Raw genomic sequence first — 23775 nt, forward strand, 5'->3', positions numbered from 1 at the left:
CACAGGGGTTTTTAACAACCTTTAAATTGGCAAGACATTAGATAATTAAATTAAAAAAGAATATGTGTAACTCGATGGTAACTAATTTAACGTAAAGTCTAATTCCGAATTTAGAAAAATGAGAAGAACGAATAAAGCCACTTGCAAGTGAGATGTTTCATTGTAAATACTTCGAAGTAGACTTTAAAGTAGTATGAATAAATTATCGAGTTAAAGATTCATTTTTGTCTAATGCTTCACTATTAATTTACTATTATGTAGAATATACCATGCATACGCGTAACAATAGAAATAAACCTTCTAATAATTATTTATTTCAAAACTGTTTTTCGATCATTATCAAATGAATAGTGCACTTATAGTATTGCGCTTTTTAAAAAAGCATAATTTAAAAATGATTAAAAATATATTATTTACAAGATTGTTATGTAATAGATAACTATTTATATTAATGTAAAAAGCACTTACAGTAAATAGTATTTTGTACTATTCAGTTGAATTGCTACCCATATGCGTAAAGGTATGTAAATAAAAATTAAATTTTCATTGAAATCTGTTTCCATGTTATATTTATTAAATCTTAATTAAGCAAATAATGATTATTAAAGTAATATGTTACGATATTACGAAGGGTCACATGGTTTGGTTTACTTGTGATTTTCATTGAAAAATTATAATATACTATCTAATACGCTACTTAAAGTTTCATAGAATTATAAATACCTACTTTTCCGCAGAGTTACAAAATGTTTATAAACGCGTCACGATAAAACTCGATTTTTGTTCATAATATTACCCAATTATACAAAACGTTAACCAATATTGTTGTAATTAATTTGAATTAATAAATCATAATAAAACCCGCCTCGTATAATAATTTCTACAATGCACACCGAAACAATCATGGTGTATTTCATTTTGTTATTCATTCCAAGATAAACTATTTTTAATGAATAAATTTAATGTCTTCACGTCGAATAGTTCGTATGGAACATTAAAACACTTTCCACGATGCGACGACAAAAATTAAATTATGCAAATTGACCGCTTCACACCGTATACAGGACGGAATTTTAGCGAAACACGGTCAGCGAACATGGAAGGTGGACAGCGCATAGACAAGCCATTGCACATAACTGAGAGCGATAACGCACTCCGAAGCAGATTGTCTTTCAGATTTTACCGTTTTCTAACAGTCAGCCTGTGGTCTAGGGGTACGACTCACCACCGTAAATCCAATAAACGGATAGAAACGGGTATTCGAGACTACATGCTGATTTTCATTTTTTCTGAGGGATTTTTTCAGTCAAAGGTTAACAGATTTCGACAGGGATGTCGCTGTGTTAAAAAGTCGAATTTAATTCACATTTTAGGACGAATATTCATGAGAGTGACGTCAAAAGGCCTTGGCTGAGGATAAAAATGAGGTGCATCAGCGATAACGTTATCGATATGGTCGCTGCAGACAGGTGTAACGGGTGATTTTAATGTTCGAACTGTGAACACCGCCCAAAGACTCTTACCGCAATAGGGGGAAAAAATGGATTCCCGGTGTACATTATTTGAAAGTGTTTATTCAACGGTCAAGTAAAACTTTACGCAAGAGTGGAATTGAAGTTTGTAAACGTATGGAGTTTGTTCACAAATTGGAAAATTGTTATATTCGTTAAGAAATTTCATAGCCTCTGAATACTTTATTGGTTATCAATTTCTTTATTTTCATTCGATACGTTTGTCTTCAGTATTAAATATTTCGTTTTATGAACCACCTGATATATAAGTGACATGTCTTCGAAATTCTGATTGGCTGACCTTGCACTTCTGATCATAGCAATTATCTCGTCAACGATAACGCGAATTAAATCAACTATAATTCCATATAGCCTCGTATGAAACAGCGTAGATGCATTTCCGCTGTTAGGTTTAAAGAAAACACAGGATACTAATCACTGGTGTAAATTGAAACTTATGCTTGAAACGCAGCATCTAATATAAGGAAATGAGACGCTCTTTGTCTTATTTTTCTTTAAAATTATTACCAAAATGATAAACTTGTCGCTGCCAACAATTGTATTTCTTTGTCAAGTTTTCTTAATACAACATATATCAGATATATTACCCAACAGTGATTGTGTAGTCCTACTTGGTGTTAAAATAAGTTAAATGAGAAATACATTTCTTATCTCACGAAATTAAGTGTTAAAGGCGGATTGTTTTCTACGTTTATGACATTATCAAAAATGTCATATTTATCAGATGCGTTGAAAAATGGAAATAACATACGGGGCGAGTATAAGTCCTAACACATTGACTGCCGATTTCATGAAACAATCTTTCGGTACCTTTCTAGGTTTTTACATATCTTATCACTTTAATCCAACGCTTTCGTTTCGATCAACTTGACTAAAAGTTTCCGCAGAGAATAAGCTTCGAAAAAGCTATTGGATTTTTTGAATCTTCACACTCCCTTATTCGTAACTGAATTTAATGTTTAAACAATTATGTTATTGTATCCGATGATCATTAGTATCAGTCATATATAGGGTCGGTCGAGTAATTGAAAAAAAGAAACTGTAGAAGGAACAGCTCAATGGTACAGCAATATTTATTTTTCTACGATTTAAATTCTTTCATAAGTGAAACGATACACCCAAGAAATGCAAATGTACTTTTTTAAAAACGGAATCGTATATACTTTTTTATTCGGATATATTCCTTGGGATGTTACGCGTAACAAAGTATTAGAGTGCAATGTTTAAAAAATCAATATTTCGTGAGGTATCTTACATTTTTTCCAAGTCATGTACTTTACTGTAGAAGATGTTCGAACGTACTGCCTTCACAGTAGTAAGTAGCATAACTACCCGTGTTAGGGGAAGAAACACAACTTTTTCAAACGTTTTAAATTTATCTTTCAATATAGTCTCCTTTTAACTGGATTACACAGTCCAGTGAAATTTAAACTTTTTAAAGCCATCTAAAAAGAAGGTTTTGTCAAATTTTGCAAAATAGGTCTTTGTTCCAGCGATGAAAGGCCAAACTGTTTGTCAACTGTCGTGTCAACTTCGTTTGACACGAACCTCTTTCCGCCAAGCCATATTTTCATGTTTGGGAACAAAAAGAAATCGCAAGAGGCCAAATCTGGAGAATAGGATAGACGAGGAAACAATTTGTAACGTAATTCGACGAGTACGGTTTCGTTTTTGTTCCACTGTGAATAAACGCGGCACTTGTCTCGCCGATAACCATCTAATGCTCGATTTTTCATGTAGAATATTTTCTACGCGTTCAATCGATATGTTTAAAAAGACAGCAATCTCTCTGATCTTCATCCGGTGATCTGTTAACACGATATCACAGATTTTGTTGACCATATCCTCCGTAGTTACCTCAATCGGACGGCCTGAGCGCTCTTCATTAAAAATGGATGTTTAACCACGTTTGAATTCATTGGACCAATATTTGATAGTGGTCATCGAAGGTGCATGGTCCTTACAAACAGCATGTAACTTCATTTTAATTTCTCCAGACGTCTTCCCATCCGAAAAAAGGAATCGAACTACTGACTGATATTGCTCTTTTCCCATAATTGGAAACAAACACAAACTTGTCCAGTTTAAACAGTGACCAAAACGAAACTGTTCGATAAATCTGTTTGAAATTTTGATGGACGTCGTTCGGAAGATAGGGTTAAACGATGATATACGACATTTGAGACAGTGACTTCCTCGACGGTTAAAAATAATATTTACTTACTCGTACAGCTCATGTACAAAGCTTCTTCTAATGGAATTAATGCGATCACTGTTTACGTTTGAACAATGTAGTCTACTTCATCTCTTCGAGTCTTCCATAGAAACAAATGAACGCGAATAAAGTAATTACACAATTTATAAAAAGTGTAAGATATCTCACGAAATATTGATTTTTCAAACATTGCCACCAAATTTTTGTTTAAATTGTTGCGATTCGAGTAAAAAGGAATCTGTGATTTTATTCAGAAAAAATAAAAAGTGCATTTGTATTTATACTTATGAAAAAAAATGAAGTCGTAAAATAATAGACACCACCATATCGTTAAACTTTTCCTCTATACTTTTTTTCTATACATTCTTTCAAATGAAGATGGAAAAGTTGACAATGCAAAATGTCGCTTGGTTTAATCAGATCTATCCTTTTTCGAGCACATTTTATTCTCATAACTGAAGCAATACACCTGCTATTAATTTTATATTGGCAATATTATGGTTGTAGAATGAGAAAGTAGATTGAGCAGCCCAAGGAGAAGTCAGAAAGATAAAGAATAAAGGGAAAGTAACTATTCAATACAGGACTGTACTCGTGGATCTGCCAATCTTCCAGTTTTTTTTTACAATTATGAATATATACAATTTATTTAATAGAAAATAATTTTCTCCTTATCTTTACCGTCTAAAGAACGTTCTTAATCTATTAAAATCTAATAAACAAGTGATCAATCTACATCAGGCAGCAACACAACTTACTCCAAAGGGGGTCTATTAAACGCCTGTGCATTTATTATACTTGATTGTTAAACGTACAGCCAGACAAGTTGCAATTAGGATGATGTCCGCACTTCACTTCTTCACTTCATACTTCCAAAAAGTATGGAAATAGTGGGAGTAATAATTGGATCGTAGGTTAAAATATTTACCGATTACAAAGATACAAGTCGAGTATACTATTTTCTCTTTGAGAGCTGAATTTGTCTTACACTCTCTTCTCTTCAGCATTTCTGCTTCACTGTCATGAAGGGGAGAGCGAAATGGAACGATAGCGAGTCAAAGGGATCGAATACGAGCGAGGAATGGTACGAGACCGATAAAAAAGCATTGATACTTGGTCTCGCTATATCTTTCGGACGTCTCCACTCTGACCTTCACGTGCAATATTTCGTCTATTAAGTATCATTATACTTTTGCTTTTAAATTAGCAGTTTGTATATTGTAAAGTATAATCATAAACGTTCCAACGTTTGGAGGTACAACCTCCATTATTCATTTTCGTATTATATACATATATATTTATTTAATTTTTATCGCTACATCAAATTCCAAATTTTTCATTTATGAACAATGCTATCAATGTATGATATTGAAATACGAATAATGATTTATGAAAATTCAATGGGAAATTCTTATAATATTTGGTTTCAATTAACTGAGCAGCTAAAAATTAATTTTTTTTTCAATCAATTAAGGTAAGATGTGAGTACAATCGGTTAAATAAAATTCGGTTATATGTTGTGAATTAAATGTGAAAAATAAATGCAAAATTATAGGCTGATGAAACTGTAATAGATTAAATTTTGTAAAGGTACAATTACATTTGTAAATTATAAAAAATAAGCTACAATTTGGATCAAATGTACTCTGGATTGAAGCAATTAAGAATTAATTACATTTGAGATAGACCAGTCCTATTTGGACAAATATATACCATGTTTCCATAATTTGGTCTCACGGGTAAAATATGTTAAAAAAGGTAAATTATAATTATGCGAGTGATATCAAAGTAACGAAATAAAAAGTTTCCACTGCTGTATAAATACATAATAAAAGTTCAATTGTGCTTTGATTTACATTTTCAAAATCTATCGCGATCGTTTTATTGTTTCTTTGAGTGCCATTTGAAATCGAGTCAAAAGCGCGGCAAAGTGTAGAATCAAATGTTCGAGAAGATTGAAATTAACAGAAGACTGTGTTCTGTACCCGATTGTTGAAGAAAATCTTGAATTTTGAATCGCGTGGAACCTGTTGAAATACATAAATTTTGATCTCTTTAAAATACGTGTACAGGTTATTTAGTCTGTCTTTACGTATGTTACGTTCAACCATACGGTTTCCAATATTTAATGCTACATTAATGGAATTACATTATCAACATTGAAACGATTAATTTTACCTTTTATACCATTATGGTATTCATCACCATAGAAGCTTCAGCATTGTTCCGCCACACCGCATTGTAATTGTTGAGTTCGTTTCGGAAATTTGGTGCTACTTCGCATTTCGAAAATTTGTAAAAGCGTTAGTCATTGAAATCCCGTCCAGAGTTCGAGTCCCAACGAACGACGGGTGCTCGAGTGTTTAATTGAAACAAAACACCAAAATTCAACTCTACGAGAAACGTGTCGAGTGTGCATCGCGATATCGTTACGCGCAATGTATTAATCGATACATCGAAACAACACCGCACAGGAGGATGAGGTGCCGGCGGAAGGGATTGAACGTCGCACGAAACTCGTAAGATCGACGAACTTTCGAACAAGCGTCGAAGAAATCGCTTCGCACCGAACACACTTCCGGGTCTTTACGGCGCATGTACACAAATATGGCGTCTCCGGCGGGGAAGGTTGCCGAGTGTACGCGACGACGTGGGGTTTGGCGGGGTTTGTCGGATCGATAGCGCGCATGAGAGTGCGCGAACACCTACGTCGGTGCTCGTGACGACCTGGCCGCCACCGTGAGTCGAGTATCCGATGAGTATTCCCCGATGTCAATAGCGTACGTGCGTCCGAGTGACGTGCACCGGGTCCGGTAGCTCCTTAACGAGACTAAAGTCGGTCGTGTGTGTCCATTGCGCGTGTATTCCATTAGAACGCCGGCCGGTTTCCATCGTGGTTGGATCGCGCTCGAAACGAGAACCGATCACCCGGATCCGTTCTCCGCGAGTGACTCTATGTACGAGGTTATGTTCTCGGCAGTTACGCGCGGAAGTACCGCGGAAGCCGGTATGGTGTCCCGTTGAGAGAAAGTGATATGTCCGTGATGTCTCGGGGCTTGCCCTGGTGCTGGACCGCACCAGGGACGAGAAAATCTACACTTTTTCTAGCCATTGTCATCCTCATCGGCTTGTTGTCGCGAGGTGTCATCGCCGAGAAGAGTAAAAAATGTGAGTAATTGGTCGCACTGTAGTCACCTATGTTTTCGTTCGGTTCTTTTTCTATCCCGTTTGTTTGGATAACCACTTTTTCGTGCGCCGTACGGGCTCGAGCGTAGAAAATTAGCGTCGTTTCGGAATGAAATACGGTTTGAATATTTCGTGCCATGCGCTTCGGGGCTTACTTCCTGAAGTTGTTGCGATTTATCGAAAACTTCTGTCACGTTTACGAACGACATCGCGTTGTTTTGAAACGCCTCGTTGACGCCGTTAATCGAACGATTCGATAGAAAATGAAAGTTTTCCGCGATTAGAATTCGTTTCAGAACGCGCTTTTTAACGGATTTGTTACGGCGTTTAGCTTCATCGGCCACTTTGCTCATTCCCTGAACGCGAACCGTTATGAAATATTACGCGGTAATTAATACAAACAATACGCCCACGGTGAGAAAGTTTGAATTAGGAAGTTGCGGTTACTCGGTGGCGTAGCCAAGGAAAAAATGTTAAATCACCCTGGAACTTTAATTAAAGTACAATCCACGGGAAGTTGAATTCCATTTTTCAGCCTGATACACGAATTTCGTTGGATCGAAATGTCATTTCGCTCCACAGGTATACACCTCCGCTTTACCATGATCCATTTTACGACAGTTTAGATTCACGCCACTTTTCAATTGTACTCTACGTGTCCCATTCTTGGTAAGAACTTCTTACGACACGTGATCCGCACTCATGACACGTTGTCAACGAAAACTCAACAGTTACGTTACACTTGGATGAAACGTGAAATTTTTAAAAATTTGTGTCGTTTTGAGATGCTCGATTGAAAAAGAACACTTCATGTGCACCAACGTAGTACTACATATATCGATCAGTCACACGCTCGTTCAGTCGCTACCACGTTACTCTACGTCTGCGTATAGATTGTAAATATAAAGTTCTTCGCCGTTTTATTGCTTATTAAATATCAAAGTTGTAGAATTTTAATTACGAATTTTACATTTGTAACAGCAAATTTTTATATAAATTGCCACCCAATAATATACTGTTTATATAAATTGCCGGACAATTATTCCAAGGGTTGTACGTGTCGAGAAAAATGGAGATTTACGAGTTCCTGAGAATGCTGTCAAATTCATAATCAACAAACTTGAAAGATCGAGATATTTTTACTTTCTAATTTCTTAGATTGATTCGTGTACCACATTTTGTGCATCGATTTCTGAGAACCATTCTCGTTTTCCAGAGATCACATTTTGAACACAAAATGTGTTTGTTAACTTTTACTGGTAACCATTTCGAAACTTGAATTATAAATAACGACACTCTTAATAACATGAATTTTGAAGAGAGTTATCAAAATGTTCTCTCATCGTCAAGAAGATTAGAATTTATTTGTTAATGTAGTTTTAGAATCGGTAATACGTTTTAAATTGGCGTCGTATTGTTGGCTCGCAGTACAAGTCGCCACAGTAAAATGTGTTTCGCGTTAAATATTTTAGCAGCAAATTCTCTAGTTGTCGGGTTTTCGGTTACCAAATGTAAATAACCACATTTAATGCGAGGAAGTTGTATAATCATTATGCACATTTTAGTCAGGAGAAAATTTAAAATGCCCAGTTACAAAATGTATATATAGGAAATTATTAATTGTAAGTAATGTTACTCTTAATACACTCTTAATGGTAATATAATCTTTTAGGTATGTTATAATTTAAAGTGGGATTAATGTAGCATCGTAAAACATCGTTTAGATTAGGGAATTGTTGGTTCGTTAATTATTCTCAAAGGATCACAAAGACTTCCGTTCTTCAACACGTATTTTGCATGCAAAGAATTACAATTATTTTAATAGCACAATTTCATGTATCAAATAAACAATGAAAAGAGTCGTTAGGTATTTTCAGTAATTTCTCTATTATTTTAAACACATATCTATTTCAATAACTCGTTTGAAGGTGGTTTCTTTATTAAAACATTTTCACTTTGTATAAATTTATAAATAAAATGTTACAAATTCTAGGAAACAAAGAACTATACGAAACATATAAGTTGTAACAAAATTGTATACTTTCAATTTTGAACCGCGTATATGTATTTTATTGTCCGAAAAGGGCGAGTTTCTTTAAAAGAGAATAAAACGACTAAAGTATTAAACATAACATTGTACAAAAGTTGCTTTCTTTTAATGCTTAACAGTTTAACAGTAAAATGGATAGATTCTGATTTGGTAATGTGGTAATCGATGCAATACGAAAAACAACGATCGAATGTAATGGCAAACGAATAAGACGAAAGCAATTCACAGAGTGTCTCTAATGCGAGTCTTGAATATTAATGTTATACAAACATTAGCCAAAGTTGCACTTTACCTCTTTACAGAGCATTTAGTACTCGCTTTGCATACGCTGCATTTAGTTGACATAGGTGATGGTAAAACGTTACGTTGATTTCAGCACCGGTTTTGTGCACATTTATGATTAGGTATCTAACATTGTGTAAATTAAGTGGATAGTAATTACATTTTAAAACTTTTTACAGTGTGTTTGCTTTCCTGTTTACTTTTCAATGTAATTGTAATAAATTAAACGTTACAATGAATGTGTAGTAAGCAGAATGTGTAATACGCCCATTGTTGTGTGAAATTTAAGATATACTATAAATACTTGAAAACAGGTGAATAAAGCTACATCGCAATCTTTAAGTATAGGACAATTATGACTGTGTTAAATTTTTCATAATTTTCTTTTCTGTATCTCGAATTTTATTTTACCATCGAACTTCAGAATTCGTTTAACAAAATGACAGGAAGTACAAGCATTTTGGTCCTGTAAAAAGTGCTTATGTAATAATTATTCGATTCATTTTTTCTTTATTCGGACAGTTTAAAAGTGTGAAATATTATGTCAATAATATGAGTTGATAAAGTCAACCCTCAATCGAGAGCATCGTTGCGTCTTTTTACCGGTATCATTTTTTCAGTGAAATTATTTTCTGCTTCTGGAGCTAGAAATCGAATAAAAGTGTAAAATTATTAATTTAAAGAATTGTGTTTCTTTGGATAAATAAGATTGATCAGTTTGATCAACTAAGAACGAGAGACTGTGTTCGATCCAAAGAAAGTAGGTAAATACCGACTCTATAAAAATTCTATTATCGAAATTACTTCTCCTTTAAATGCTAGAGACTGTGCAAAATTATTATTAGAATTATTTTTTCTCTTCGTGCTCATCGTTTGTTTTTTTTTTTAAATTACGTTAGAGCTTCCGGTAATTTTTTCGATAATTTCAATAGACTTTTAATTAGACGTTTAATTGCTTTAGATACTGGTAATATTATTTAAAATTGTAAATATTTCTATTATTTTTATTAATTCTTTACAAAGTACAAGTCTACAAAGTAACAAGCGCGTATATATAATAGAAATGTTTCTTTTCGTTCGTTAGTCAAAGCTGTTGAGATAATCAAATGTTAAAGCAATCGTCGTTCTATTGCACTATTTAGCATTGGTAAAAACAGTCGCATTTCTTCATTCTTTGTTTTTGTTAATCGTTCAATCACTGTTTAGGCGTTCAGTTTACTATTATTTTGTCCTGCTTCCTGTCATTGGTTCCTGCTAATTTCTCTTCTCGTTTCGAGAATTTTCCTTTTCCGAGACATAATAAATTTTCGTCTGCTTCCTCTGGCTTTCCTTAAACATTTCATGGTTGCACAAAGCTTTTCCGCTTTTCGAAATCCAACTCAACGGTTATCATTTTCGTCCTCTGTGGATAGAATAGTAATGAAACTAATAAAATATCTTTCATATTATCTGACGAGTTATTCATTAGCTGGGAAGAGCTTTAAAAACAGTCAGACATACATACGCGTTCGTTTCAGTTTCACTGCTCGCGGCTTTTGTCCGGTTTTTTTAATCGACGCACGTTTCATTCGATTAAATTGTTCGCTCTGCCCAGTTATACACTTTTGAAATTTACAAGCATTTTATTAACGATGAATTCGCGCCAAAAGAAAAAACGTTATATGCGTTACGTGCAAATAAATATCTACGAAAAACAGTAGCGATAAACCTTTGAAATACAGGATATTTATCTTCCATCAAATATTTTCGGCTTTTTCAGCGAGAGAAAGTTACTGAAAGGTATATCGCTACAAATGATAAACTAAAGAATTAATTACCAAAACATATCGATCACCGATCATTATTCAATAGTACGAATATATAGTGCATCATTAGAAATCATTATTGCTCCTCGATAAAAACAATTTCAATATTTAAAGATTTCAATACTTCGAATGATTCAAATGATCGAGATATTAAAAACAAGTAAGTACTCCTGGAATTTTGCACATGAGTTTTGGATGCACAATCGTGTCAGTATTCATGCTTCGAAAGACATTGCTTTCTTAATTTATTTTTGAAGAATTGATTGCTGCACGATGTCATTTATTTTAATAAACATTGAATAATACGTGTAGCGAGAGAAATTCTACTTGGAAAGGGAAACTTCTTTTTGTATATATGTATACGTAGATGTAGCTTTTGGAATTAGGGGGGAGGGGCACTGCGATGATTCAAAGTGAAAGCAATTTTCAAGAACTTTTTGGGGTTAATTTTGATACTTTTTCTAATAAACGTTTCATGTTTTCGAAATATACATTTCTTAAACTACTTCTCGTAAAAATTTCGTATAAAAATGTTAATTGTTATCGATATAATAGAAGCCAGCATGAGAGGCTTCCAGAAATTTGTTGAAAACAAGGGGATGTGTAAATTTTCACTGGATGTTTTGAAACAAGAAATCATTCAATTTTCTTAAACTATAAGACAGTAATTTCAATTGCTGAAAAAAGATTTCTAAAATGTGTGAAAAATTCAATATTTCTTTAAACATCATGTGGGAATAAATTACTCGATTGAAAATTCTGTATGTATGACTGAAGAATGTAGTATTAGGAACCATCGTACAAAATTTCAAGTAAATCGGATGAAAATTTACCGAGTTATTGTGCCGGCCATTTTGAAAAATTTGGTTTTAAGAAAATGGGGTTTAAAGTTTTACAACAAATTATCTATGAAATAACGTTAGAATTTTTAAACATATTAAAGGCCACCCACTCCAGGATCACAAAACGTATTCCTTGTAGAAAAATCATCATTATTTCTTTTATTTGTATCTTCTCTTTTCTTCAAGCGAGTGTCATGCATCGATATATTGCGAAGCGTGTCACGAAAAACAATGGCGAACACTAAGAATTCGGATCCTCTGGGCAATAATGATGTTTTGTTGATACAATTGTTGAACTTTTGTAACACAAAGTTGCCCACACTGTTCTAAACATGTCTTCTATGAAATTGACGTTTCTTCGGATGGCTAGTCTATAGTAAGTGCTCAGCTCGTCTGTCAATTTTGCTGTCAATTTACCTTTACCCCCGAGATCTTCATTATTTTTTTTACATCGACGAAACATTGTACTCGTTTGTTTTTGAATATGATCGATGCATTCCTTCTCCTGTACATTTTGGTTACATGATTCTAGTATTCCTTTGTATTCCTTGCTATCTCCGTCACCTATATAGTGCGAGCGTTACGCATATTACATTTTCTAAATTTGCTGGAACTTCGCCTTTTCTAAAATCCCAAATATTAGAAAGAGATAAAAAAAGAAATTTCTATTTTTTCGATTCATCACAGTGGTATCCCCCCTTAAGTTTAGGTTGTTTGTAAACGCTCCTTTTCGTTTTGCCCAAATACATGTGTACGCGACCGAAATTAATCAACTGTGATCCAAGTCAGAAACTGAACACGTACCTGCTGATTTCAAGTAACTATAATAATATAATAATAATAATATATATAAGTACAATAAGTAATATATATAAGTACATAACAATAATAATATAAGTACAATAGTGTTTTCTATCTCTAAATATGAAAAGAAAATAGAATGGCTATATTTTTGTTGGGATGAATTGTTGTGGTAATTCATTGCTAAATGAAAACTACTACTGGGCCGCAGATTAAACACGAAAGAAAACAAGTGGTAGCCAGTGGAAAACGTAGTTTTAATTTCCGAGATGTGGATGAAAACATGGTTTGTCTGTATATTGTTACAACAGCTCGAAAAGAGAAGTAGATTTCGCGTGAGTTTTTGGTATGTTTACAAGAATTAGACGAATACCGATTGCCTCTACAGGAATATTGAAAACATACCTTTAAAAGCACTGAATGTTTTTCAGTGTAATTTGGATAATAGACTATTCATCTGACTTACCGACAGCGAACAAATGACAACACCGAGGACGCTAGAAGTTCTCTTCTAGTTGTCATTTGCTGAAAAACTCGCTATAATCTGTTCTCTTCTATAAGTTAAACGATATTGTTCGAATACAGTAATGTATTGTACAAAGAAAGTTCCAAAGTTCAAAATGAGTGCTGTTCGATCCTTTCAATTTCGTTAATTTTCCGTCTATAATTTTAAAATAGTCCGTAGCCAGGGTCAGTAAACTACCGCCCGCAGACCCACATCTGGCTCGTCACCTATTATTGTATTATTTGCGAGGTAACAATAAGGTTTTAACGAATTGCATGGCAGTAAGTAATATTCATATGGCGCAGACATTTCCGTAAGTTTGCTTTTCGTTGTGGATACATTTACATGGATCAATTTCAACATTTAACACCGTATATGTAAAGAGATTTTTGATTTTTGTGTAATACAAGAAATCTGGTTATAAAACAAGCTTATACGATGAACATTTGCAATTGATTTTAATAACGATGGTGAATAATAATTTTCCAAAAAATTGCTTCCTATGCAATTGCATTCTGTATGTTAATACCCGAACTGTGTAAATTTTGTTTTCCATCTTATGTGTGTATACGTATGTAGATAGTTTCCTCGAAGTTATTTTCTGACCCAAATTTCTATTGTTCGGTCCTTCGCAGAAAAAGTTTGCCCATCCGTGTTACGCGGGCTGAAGAAAACGTTTTTGGTCCAGAAAGGAAAACCGTATCTGCTCCTCGTATATTTTTGGAGACGCTGCGCTGGTGTGAAATTATACCGGTGTCGCTACAGGCGCTGGTAAACGGGCGGGCTGTCATGTGAAAATTGCTGTAATCACGCCAAAGTTACCGGAACAACGTTAATTGTTTGCTCCAGCGGCAGCAGGAAGATTACTGCGTTGCCGCGGCCAGCGCACGACGAACGTGACACGGACCGATAAACGAAGCTAATTACGGCAGTCAAATTAGCTCGGTCGAATAGCCGTACCGCACTGATTTGGCGATCATCTGTGATCGATCAATGTCCACATTATACTGTCGATCGAAACATACGCGTATCATAATTACTAATATTCCTTGTTATTGGTTCGTACGAAGGATCGTACCAATTCCCACTGCGTTGTTGAAAGGCAAACATTGCGCACGAATATATTCAAACATCTTATCGAGTCACATAGTACTAATTTTAATTTATTTCCCCACAATACAACGCGTATCATTTCCCACGTTTTGTGCAATAATATAGAATTTATTTGGCAATCGATAGAAATATTAAATAAAGAAACGTAAACGTAGTAAAGAAAACTTGTTTTCTTGTTTAAGCACTGTTATGTCTGGTTTGCAGATCGATGTTGCGTAAGCAATAATTCCCAATGATAATGTAAACTATAAACTCAAGATTAGATCTATAGACTATAGAATTAGATCTGTCTATAGAATCGTAGTTTCTGTAAGTTTGTGGGCAAACATGCTACCGGAGAAATGTGCGTTTATGCCGGTAACGATATTGAGCAGTGACTTCAGCAAAAGTAAATCTTTCATATTTTATCATTTTCAAAGTTTAAACTTGTCACTTGTGCATTTTTCCAAAAATTATCTTTTCTTGTTTAACTTTCAATGTCGGTTGACACTCAAGGGAACTTATAATTAAAATTTCGACCAAGCTTTACGATACAAGTGGATGTTTGGTGCGATTATTTGTCCAATCATTGTTTATAACCTTTTCACACCTGGAGAACATAGTTTTCGGTCCGGTTTCGCTAATTAACGTTTTTTTAAGTAGTTCCGAATAAATGGGGAAATGTGCTTGTTGACACCGTTACGAGGCTACGACCGATGAGAATGACTGCAAACAGTTCGACTCTGATTTGAATGAAACTTTACAGAATAGTAGCTGAAAATAATAGATACGTATTTCTTTTTAACCGCGGTAAGTCAAATATAAGGGGTAAAATCAGCTCTTGAAATCGATCTCTGAAGAGCTAACTCGGAAAGAATTAGAGATAATAAATAATTTCTTAATGAAAATTATACGGTGTTTGAAGTATTGGACCAAATGTAGAGTTAACAAAAAATTGTTAACAATGTTTAAAAAATATAAGTTGGTCATATTTATTTAAAGAGACACAGTGATTGTTCGTATAACAAGAAAAATTGAATTTTTTATTCCAAAAACAACAATATATATAGTTGCCTTGACAAATAAGTAAATGAAATTTATCTACAAGTTTATTTTGCTTTCTAAATATTGCAATATACATTTTATTGTAAACATTTTGTGCATCTTTAAATATTATGTGCATTATTTAATCATCGTACATTTAAATTACACAAGTAAAAGACCAACTATGTTCAACAATCCTGTAGAATATTTACTGTCACTCATCCGTTGAAACCGAATCAAGATGCATTATCTGCAGCGATTGCAGATCTAATTACTAATTAAATGTGGATGATATAAAAAACCTTTGTGCCTTAAATATTTTTTCAACGAGAACCATTATTGCAGAGATTATATAGCGTAATTACTAGATAGCGAATGTTTGCACACTTGTGAAGAATTGAAATGCATAAAAAACAACAATACGCGTACAATATGTAAAAATACGCAAATAGTTTAAAATAGAATGTATATTATAACATTCGGAGCGTGAAACAGGTCTGTACGTAGATTTTATTTGCTGTAGTTAACTTGCAGAAATTGTAAACTGCCCCTGTTTCAACGAATGTATTATATTACAAGCGATCAAGGTTGATACAAACACCACGAGTGGTCGGCTTTGATGCGAGTAGATAAACAGCTGGCGAAAGAAATTCAAGTTTTGTATCATTTATCGAGGTAACTATATATCCATGCGCGCACGCGTAATGGTCGACTTATGGTTTTTAAATATTGTTGAAGATTTTGTGTTAACTCTATATTTTGTTGTAATATTTAAAATATCGTACAATTTTTGTTAAAAAGTTTTTTGTTTTCTCTTACTATTTTGTATCAGCTCTTCGGAGGCTGATTTTGAAGGACCATTTCGCTCTTTAAACTTGAGTTATCGTAGTTAAAAAAGGATATATAATTATTATTTTCAACTGTTCTGCAAAGTTTCATCTAAATCGAAGTTGGACCGTTCCTGACCCTTTCTTGCGAACGTACAAGTGGGATATGCATATATACTCACTCTGAATCGAATACAGTGTGTATTAGGACTATGGATAAAGTCTTAACAAACTGATGAAATTTACAAAAGTATATAAAAACTATAATACGACTAAACACAGGTCTGTAAACCAATTGTTTTTAAGAGTAACTTTACATTTTCTAATCTAAGTTCTTTGTATTATATCATTATACACACTGTAAAATGATTGATACTCTGAGAGTTCAGAGTATCAGCAACTTATTGCAGGTGATCTCAAACATGATGTTTGAATTTGAACATCTATGTATTTTGAACATAGGTACTTACTTGTTGTATGTCATGGTACAAACAACTGAGTTTATAAAATAAAATGCTGAATAAAGACGACTAGTTTGTGGATTTACGTTTATTTGGACATATTTTTGATTTTCGAAAGTTTCAATAGTCATTTAAAATTTTATCTATAGTTCTGATACACCCTGTGTAAGATGAATATAACATGTTGCCTATCATGGTAATTACTAGTGACCGGCAAGTTACGCTTCTTTAAAGTACAACGAATAAAACCTAGCATGGAAAATTGTGGCAGTTAATGCATTAAGATAACTGAACGAGAAATGAGATACGATACAGAATAGTCTATTAAAGTCTTTACTATACTGTAAATATAACTTCTCTATATCGACAGACTCTCGTAAACGTAAGATTCTCTATATCCTTTCTCGCAAAAATGATTTCCTCGGTGAAGACGCAATTAAAACTGACTGACATGATCCAAAACCTAAAATTTAATAAGACAGATCCAAGTTATGCATAGAAAAGAGAATAAAAGTTTGGGACAAGGGGATGATTCTTGGACAGCTGAGATTATGAAAATACTGAAAAAAGTAGAGGTAATTAAGAAATGTTCGCTGTCCCAAGTAAGTTATGAAACTTAGTGCAGTAGCCGAATTTATGAGGATCGTTCAGCCGGTGGTCATCCTTAATCCTTTCAACATGGCTGTTTTAGACTCTGTGTATAAATGATCGATCTGTCAATAACTTTTTCATCATCGCGTTTTATCAAAACCGTTAATAAATCTGGTATAGTGAAAATTGTGGTTGATGATAATACATTTTAGTGTTTCTTTTTTTCTGATTTAATTGTTCTTCATTCTGTATAAACCAGTCCACTAAATAAAGTAAGAAGATTTTGTGCAAGTATATCAATTAAGACTTTAAAAATCATTAATTTTTTGTAAATAAATTTGTGGTAAAAGAATGTATTACTTTTAACTTCTTTCTTGACGCTGGTTGTATCGTTGAACAGGTCGGGTTGTCATGTTAAATTAATGTGTGTAGTGAATACAATAATTGTATTACGTTACGAAACATTTTGTTTAAATTTAACACCGAGGAAAGTGAAATACAAGTGTACACAAAATTAAGAAGTGTATTTACTTAACCTGAATTATTATCATTGAATCTACAATTTCATCAATAATACTTTATTTTTTGCACAATTAAGATATACGACCAATACGTTTTACTCGCTCTTTCTTTAGCAACACTGAGACTATACAAACTATAATCCATTGAACGAAATTATTCTTCTCTAGATACACTTCTTTTTGCAACGTCGGTAACAATTAACTCCGATGGTGAATAATTCATATTGGACGAAATTTGAAATCTGGTTTACAAGGTGGATGAGAATCGCTCAAAGTAAATGTTTATTTTTAGTTTTATCTGTTAAGAAATTTGGAAACTGCAAGGATTGTTACATCCTATTTAGGTTACTTCGGGGTTCTATTTCTCTTAAGTTTTCAGCGTTTTATGCATAAACTCGAAGACTTTTTGTTGTACCGAATTGAACTTGATTAGCTTCGATCGGTAGGTGCTCAGTTTGGAGCGTAAGTTTCTGTGCAGCAGATCCCTCGCATAGCATCGACTTTTTCTCACAACGTATAGATTTTCACCTTTGCAGAAAGAGCCGCGCACTCAACGGCTAAGCCGCTGCTTTTCTCTCTGTCCGAAGTATACTTGCTCCATATTTGCATCCGGTCTTCAAGTGTCCATCCTGCTGTCTTGCATCTCCCTATTCCTGAATCTGTGTTTCTTAAAGTACATAGTAGAAGTTTGAATACAGATTTTTCTTACCGCGCACTGATCATACATTTTATCGTAAATAAGAAACGTTTGTTTTATCACTGAATTAACTATTAGATACTTACTTTGTTTTGTATCTATTATGGTTATATTAATATTTTTATAATCTTTTTATATATTTGAGACCAATCTTGGTACAGAAAAATCATTGTAGATAATTTTTAGAAATTTCGCGGTAAAAAGTACAAAGCATACTGCACTTGGTAAACACACAAACATATTTTATCAATTGTGCTGTAATTGAGTACATTCAGTGCATTTTACCAGAGCGGTTTCGTAAAGTTTCGAGCTTATTTTCAAAAAAGCTTTTTAAATTTTGGACTCAATAATTTATCGATGTATGGACCGTTTTAATTTGTAGAAAAAATTCCAAGATTTTTATATTTATTTTTTATTTTAAAATTTATAAGATGTACTCGAGTATGAAACTTCCATCTTAATTATTTCTCTAACTTGGTGTAATTTTCTAAATTCTCATTGCATTTCATCTTATTTATAATTGCATATTACTCAAGACATGTGGTTAACTTTTAAGATTATCTTATAGTTTATATGCCTAATTTAATTGTGTATTATTTTTTAATGATCAAAACTTTGAGATAAACAAAAGCATTTGTGTAAAACAGAAGTAAGTCTTAATAATCAAAAAAGAATTTTAATGTTCCTTTTAACAAGTTCCTTTTAACAAGTGTAGGATATGAAAAGCAAGAGAAGAAAAATTATTCTTCATAAAATCTTAAAATATTTGTCTAAAAAGTTTTTGTTTATTTCGACTAGTTTTCAAACATCGAACAAACATTGAAGTTAACTCAAATATTTTAAGAATTTTCCGACCTTTAAAATGTATAATTTTATTAAAATCTACTTTGATTGTTTGTGCAGTAATAAGTAACTTTATAGATTAAAAGTTAAAAATTTTATTCAACTCTCACGCGTGTGCATCTCTTTTCGTTATGAAAAAAGAATAAATGGAATAAGTCCCATTTCAATGAAGATATTTATTTGATCATATTTCTTTATTGCCTTAAAGGTATTTTTAATTTCTTCTTATTAGGAAATAAATGTCCAATTTCGTATCGTGTATTTATTAAAAATTCTACAGTTTTAAGTACTCAATTCTATAGTCCCTTGTGATATTATAAGGGTGGTGCAAAGCCAGACCGAGCTTTTAAACTCTAGTTGAGATTAAACTACGATCGTGAAGCCGCCTTTAAGCACAGCTTAGACTTTAAGCTCTGGCAGAGAACCTCTAGGCAAATAGTTTTGATTGATAATGGACTAGGAGAAACATAGTAATGGATTGGGCACAAAGGAGAAACTAACCACACTCAAGTTTGAAGGTAATATAACAGAGATGCTATGTAATGGGATTATTAGATTGTTATTATTAGAGTACATTTGGCGAACGAATGGTCTGTTGGCAGATAATTGAAATTGTATCGATTTGGTTTAGAAAATTGAAGCTTTATATGTAAGTAATTAAACGATGTAATTAAACGATTACCACGTAATATATATTATTTTTGCTTTAGTAATATTTTGTCAATTATTCTATAAAGGATATTTTATTTCCGGATATTTTTATCTTAAAATCGTAACATTTGTTTAGAAAGAGGTAAGAGTACAATATTTGCAATCATTTTTAGTTTAATGTCACTGAAGAGGATTCAAAATAGAGTTGAAAACGTTCCAAAGATAACGATCAACGAATGAAAGGAATTGTTTGTTTACCGTTAAGGGACTAGTTATTAAGATATATATTTTTATTTTGTACAGTTTTTCTACCATTCATTTGAATACTGCAGCTAATATATTCACTGTAATACACTTTTTGCTGATTTAGAGAAGGGTAGTCTGTGTCAAGGGGTATCGTGTGAAAAACGAAGGGTTGAAAATGTTGGTTTTGTAGAGATAAGAGAACCCAACTTTGATACCACTTTCCGTTACGGCCCGGAAGTGTTGGATTTATGACGGTGAAGCTCATATGTTGTTGTCGTCCACGGAACACCGGAATTCATTTTCTATTCACCAAAGAACTTAAAGCGTGGCTTATAGCTAGTTTTTTCGACTCTTTTTATCTGCGTGCTCTGAAACTGACGTTTGGATAAATGAGAAACTTTGAAAACAAACAATGTCGGACGATGTTTTCTATTCAATTAGACGATATTTAAGTATTCGTAATTTGATCAGGTATTTAAACAAATACGATTGAAGTGTATTACTTAGAATATCGCTACCATAAAAGCAGATCATTCTTAATAGTATATGAATATTTTAACGTGTATATATACACAAAGAAATAATCTATTTTGCTTTTACACAGTACTAGAAAGTATTTCATGAGTACAGAAATAATGTTCATGCATGTGATGCAATTATTAATGCATAATATAAATGTAACTGAAAATGGAGCTTAGCTGGTACTTCAATATTCAACAGGAAAAACTTTTAGTTGTTCCGCTAAAAAAAGAAATACGCTGCATCTTGTTTCGTATCTGTGCTTCATTTTAATGCTTCGTTTTATGTAGACGAAATATAAAGGTATACAATTCCGATACGAGAGAAGTTTAAAGCATAGTAAAAATATTATACTCTTCTTTCCTGTTGATTATTGTTCTTCGGTTTAGTTTCAAAAATAGCTTACTTGTTATGTTTATTACAATTTTTTGAACCAATGTATGGACAAGATTATAAAATAATCGTAAATAAATTGTCAATTGGTAATTACAGTAGAAGATTTATCAAAGCATCTAATTTTAGTAAACGTTATCTTACGTTATTATTTACCGTAATTCACGTAATATCCGCCCTTGTATAAATTAAACAAAGAGACTTGAATCAGTTGATTCGTATAATAAGATAGGGGGATGTATTGTTGTCAGTTGAGTGGAAATTTTAAAACAGAATATGCGGGGCGGTTTCTAAATCATAGGATATTTAAAACAATTCTTTGAAATTTTCTTCACAATTGCTAGAAATACGAATAAACAACGTTGGAGACCTTTTTTTATTTTAATTCGTAAAACTTCCCTGGAAATGACCGTCTAGAATAGAATATTCCGTTAATACGTTTGCCTACCACGTGTAACTCGTAAACGACATAATTGGCCAACGTCACATATGGGCGATAGCGATGATTATCTATTTTATGCTCGTATAAACAAATGAAGTGGGCACCTGTAGACTTGTGTCGTGCACACGTGATACATTATTCGGTATATTCACTTGGCCTATTTAATACGCTTTATTCGTACATATACAAAAATATTGATTACGTCGAATAAGGTTACTACAAATCAGAGATGAGCAAAATAGTTATCTAGATATAAATTACTTTGATTCTAGAATAAAATTGTACTTTGCATTTATTATAATAGATCAATGAAAAGTTATCCGAATAATTATTATTAACCTTTAACTTATTAACGTTTACTATGCATGTAACGTGGACAAATAATTAAGAAGGTTTTCCTACAAATTTTTCGTTCACTATGTTGGGATTTTCTTCGCCCGCAATGAGAATAACGGACAATTAGTACGCTAAATAAAATTTGCTCGAAACATTCCATTTAAATTATTTCTTTATTTTTAAATCCTATTTTCAGTTTATATTGAAATAAATTTTACCAAAAATAAATGAAACGCAACTCCCACAAACTTAAATATGCTGTATCGTGACTTGAATTACTATTGGTACACGATACAATTGAACGAATACAATTTTTTAATCGTTTCTACGATGAAATGATAGGGAATGTATTAAATCGGTCTGTCCCATCGACGCAGACGAGTCCTGAAAATTACAGCGTTCCCAGTGATTGATAAAATTTTAAGGCACTGGTCCCGAATTCGCTCGATTGAAGAATGTTCCAGGCAATAAAGTCCCTACCATCGTTTTTTCGAACGCAGACGATTTCTCTTTCACGCGGGGAACATCGATGGCAGAGCCGCATACTCCTGTTTCTTGCATCCCTCTCTCTTCCTCGCCCTTCTTGAGCCTCCACGGCAACCCTTGTCACTGTCTGGCGGCTTGATTTCTTGCTAAACTCTCCCGGCAAGAAACTTCGCATCCAGAAAGGAGTGACTCGCTCTTTCCCCATTTACTTATCCCTCGGGATAGTCGCGGCGGTCCAGACTGTGCATCACCGGCGACAACGGTCCTTCGACTTGGCAAAATTCCACTCAATTTCCGTGGAATTCACGCGCGATCGACAGACCGCGAAATTCCCCGTAAGATGATGCTCGCTAAATTATGGCCGATCACCGGTGCCACAGTTTTTAGCGTCCTCGGGATGACGTCTAATTGTGGGATTTGTAAGAAAAAACCGAGTTCTGCGCGGTAGAAATCTTCGTGCGAATAACGTTGAATGGTGATCGCCAAATCACAAGTAAATCTTACTTTTAACGAGCTACTTGTTGAAATCTTGTCATCAGTGTATAGGGAAAGCTTGAATAAATTTCTACTACGGCTACGCGGATTGCGAACTACAAGGATACTGTAATTTTTACAAGCATGTTTACACAAATAGTTCCCAGACATATGAATACACGACTATTTATTCCAATATTTTTTTATCGAGTTATTGAACATTGAACAAAATTAAAGATAGATTTAACTCAGCGATACAGCAAGTACAACAAGGAAAGTCGATGACCTGGTACTTGTTACGACCGAGTTCGATCGCACTTTGTTCTTGAATCTGTACAGATAGATCTTCCGCATATCGATAAATCTCAATTTGTAAACATGAATAAAAAATTCCGCGATAATTTTAAAACGGTGTGACAATTTTATGAAACAACGCCAAACTTTCCACGGTAAAGATCCGTATACGATAGCTGTTTGACATTTAAAATTATGGATCAGTGGCGAGGATAATTCGTACCAATCTCTCGGGAATTGATTGCGATTGAAACGAAGAAATTTGTTCCACGATGTATCCAAATGCCTGCTACGTATTTCTTTGAGGAGACATCGTTCTTACACCTCGAAGAACGATACAGTTCCCGCGTAGGGTGCCGAAAAGAAAGCTGCGTACGCAGCGCAGCCGGCAATTCCCACAATGTGGTGTTGCGAAATAGATTGAAGCTTTCTGTAGTTTGGCGAGTTTCGTCAAATTGAAAGCCACCAGGCTGTAACTTGGAGTGTGGCAGTTTCCAATCGTTATATCGAAATGTTGCGCGAGAATTACTAACAGGGTCCGATTGCTAGTAGCACTGCGGTGCCTCACCTGTCGCGTTCTCGGTTTTCTCTCTTTGTGCGCCAGCCACCTCAATTACCGAGGCTCTTCGTATTGGTACCT

General features: G+C 33.8%; 1 protein-coding gene across 1 annotated transcript in view; it reads left to right on the forward strand.

The window, feature by feature from the left end:
- The first annotated feature begins 6447 nt into the window (after positions 1-6447).
- Positions 6448-23775, forward strand: part of LOC143152172 (uncharacterized) — a 450848-nt gene continuing 433520 nt past the window's right edge. Inside the window, exon 1 of the mRNA XM_076322000.1 lies at positions 6448-6915. Within this exon, the coding sequence (XP_076178115.1) occupies positions 6783-6915 (133 nt within the window). The 5' untranslated portion in view covers positions 6448-6782. The remainder of the gene's footprint in view (positions 6916-23775) is intronic.

Source organism: Ptiloglossa arizonensis, chromosome 10, assembly GCF_051014685.1.
Source record: "Ptiloglossa arizonensis isolate GNS036 chromosome 10, iyPtiAriz1_principal, whole genome shotgun sequence".
Taxonomy (NCBI): domain Eukaryota; kingdom Metazoa; phylum Arthropoda; class Insecta; order Hymenoptera; family Colletidae; genus Ptiloglossa; species Ptiloglossa arizonensis.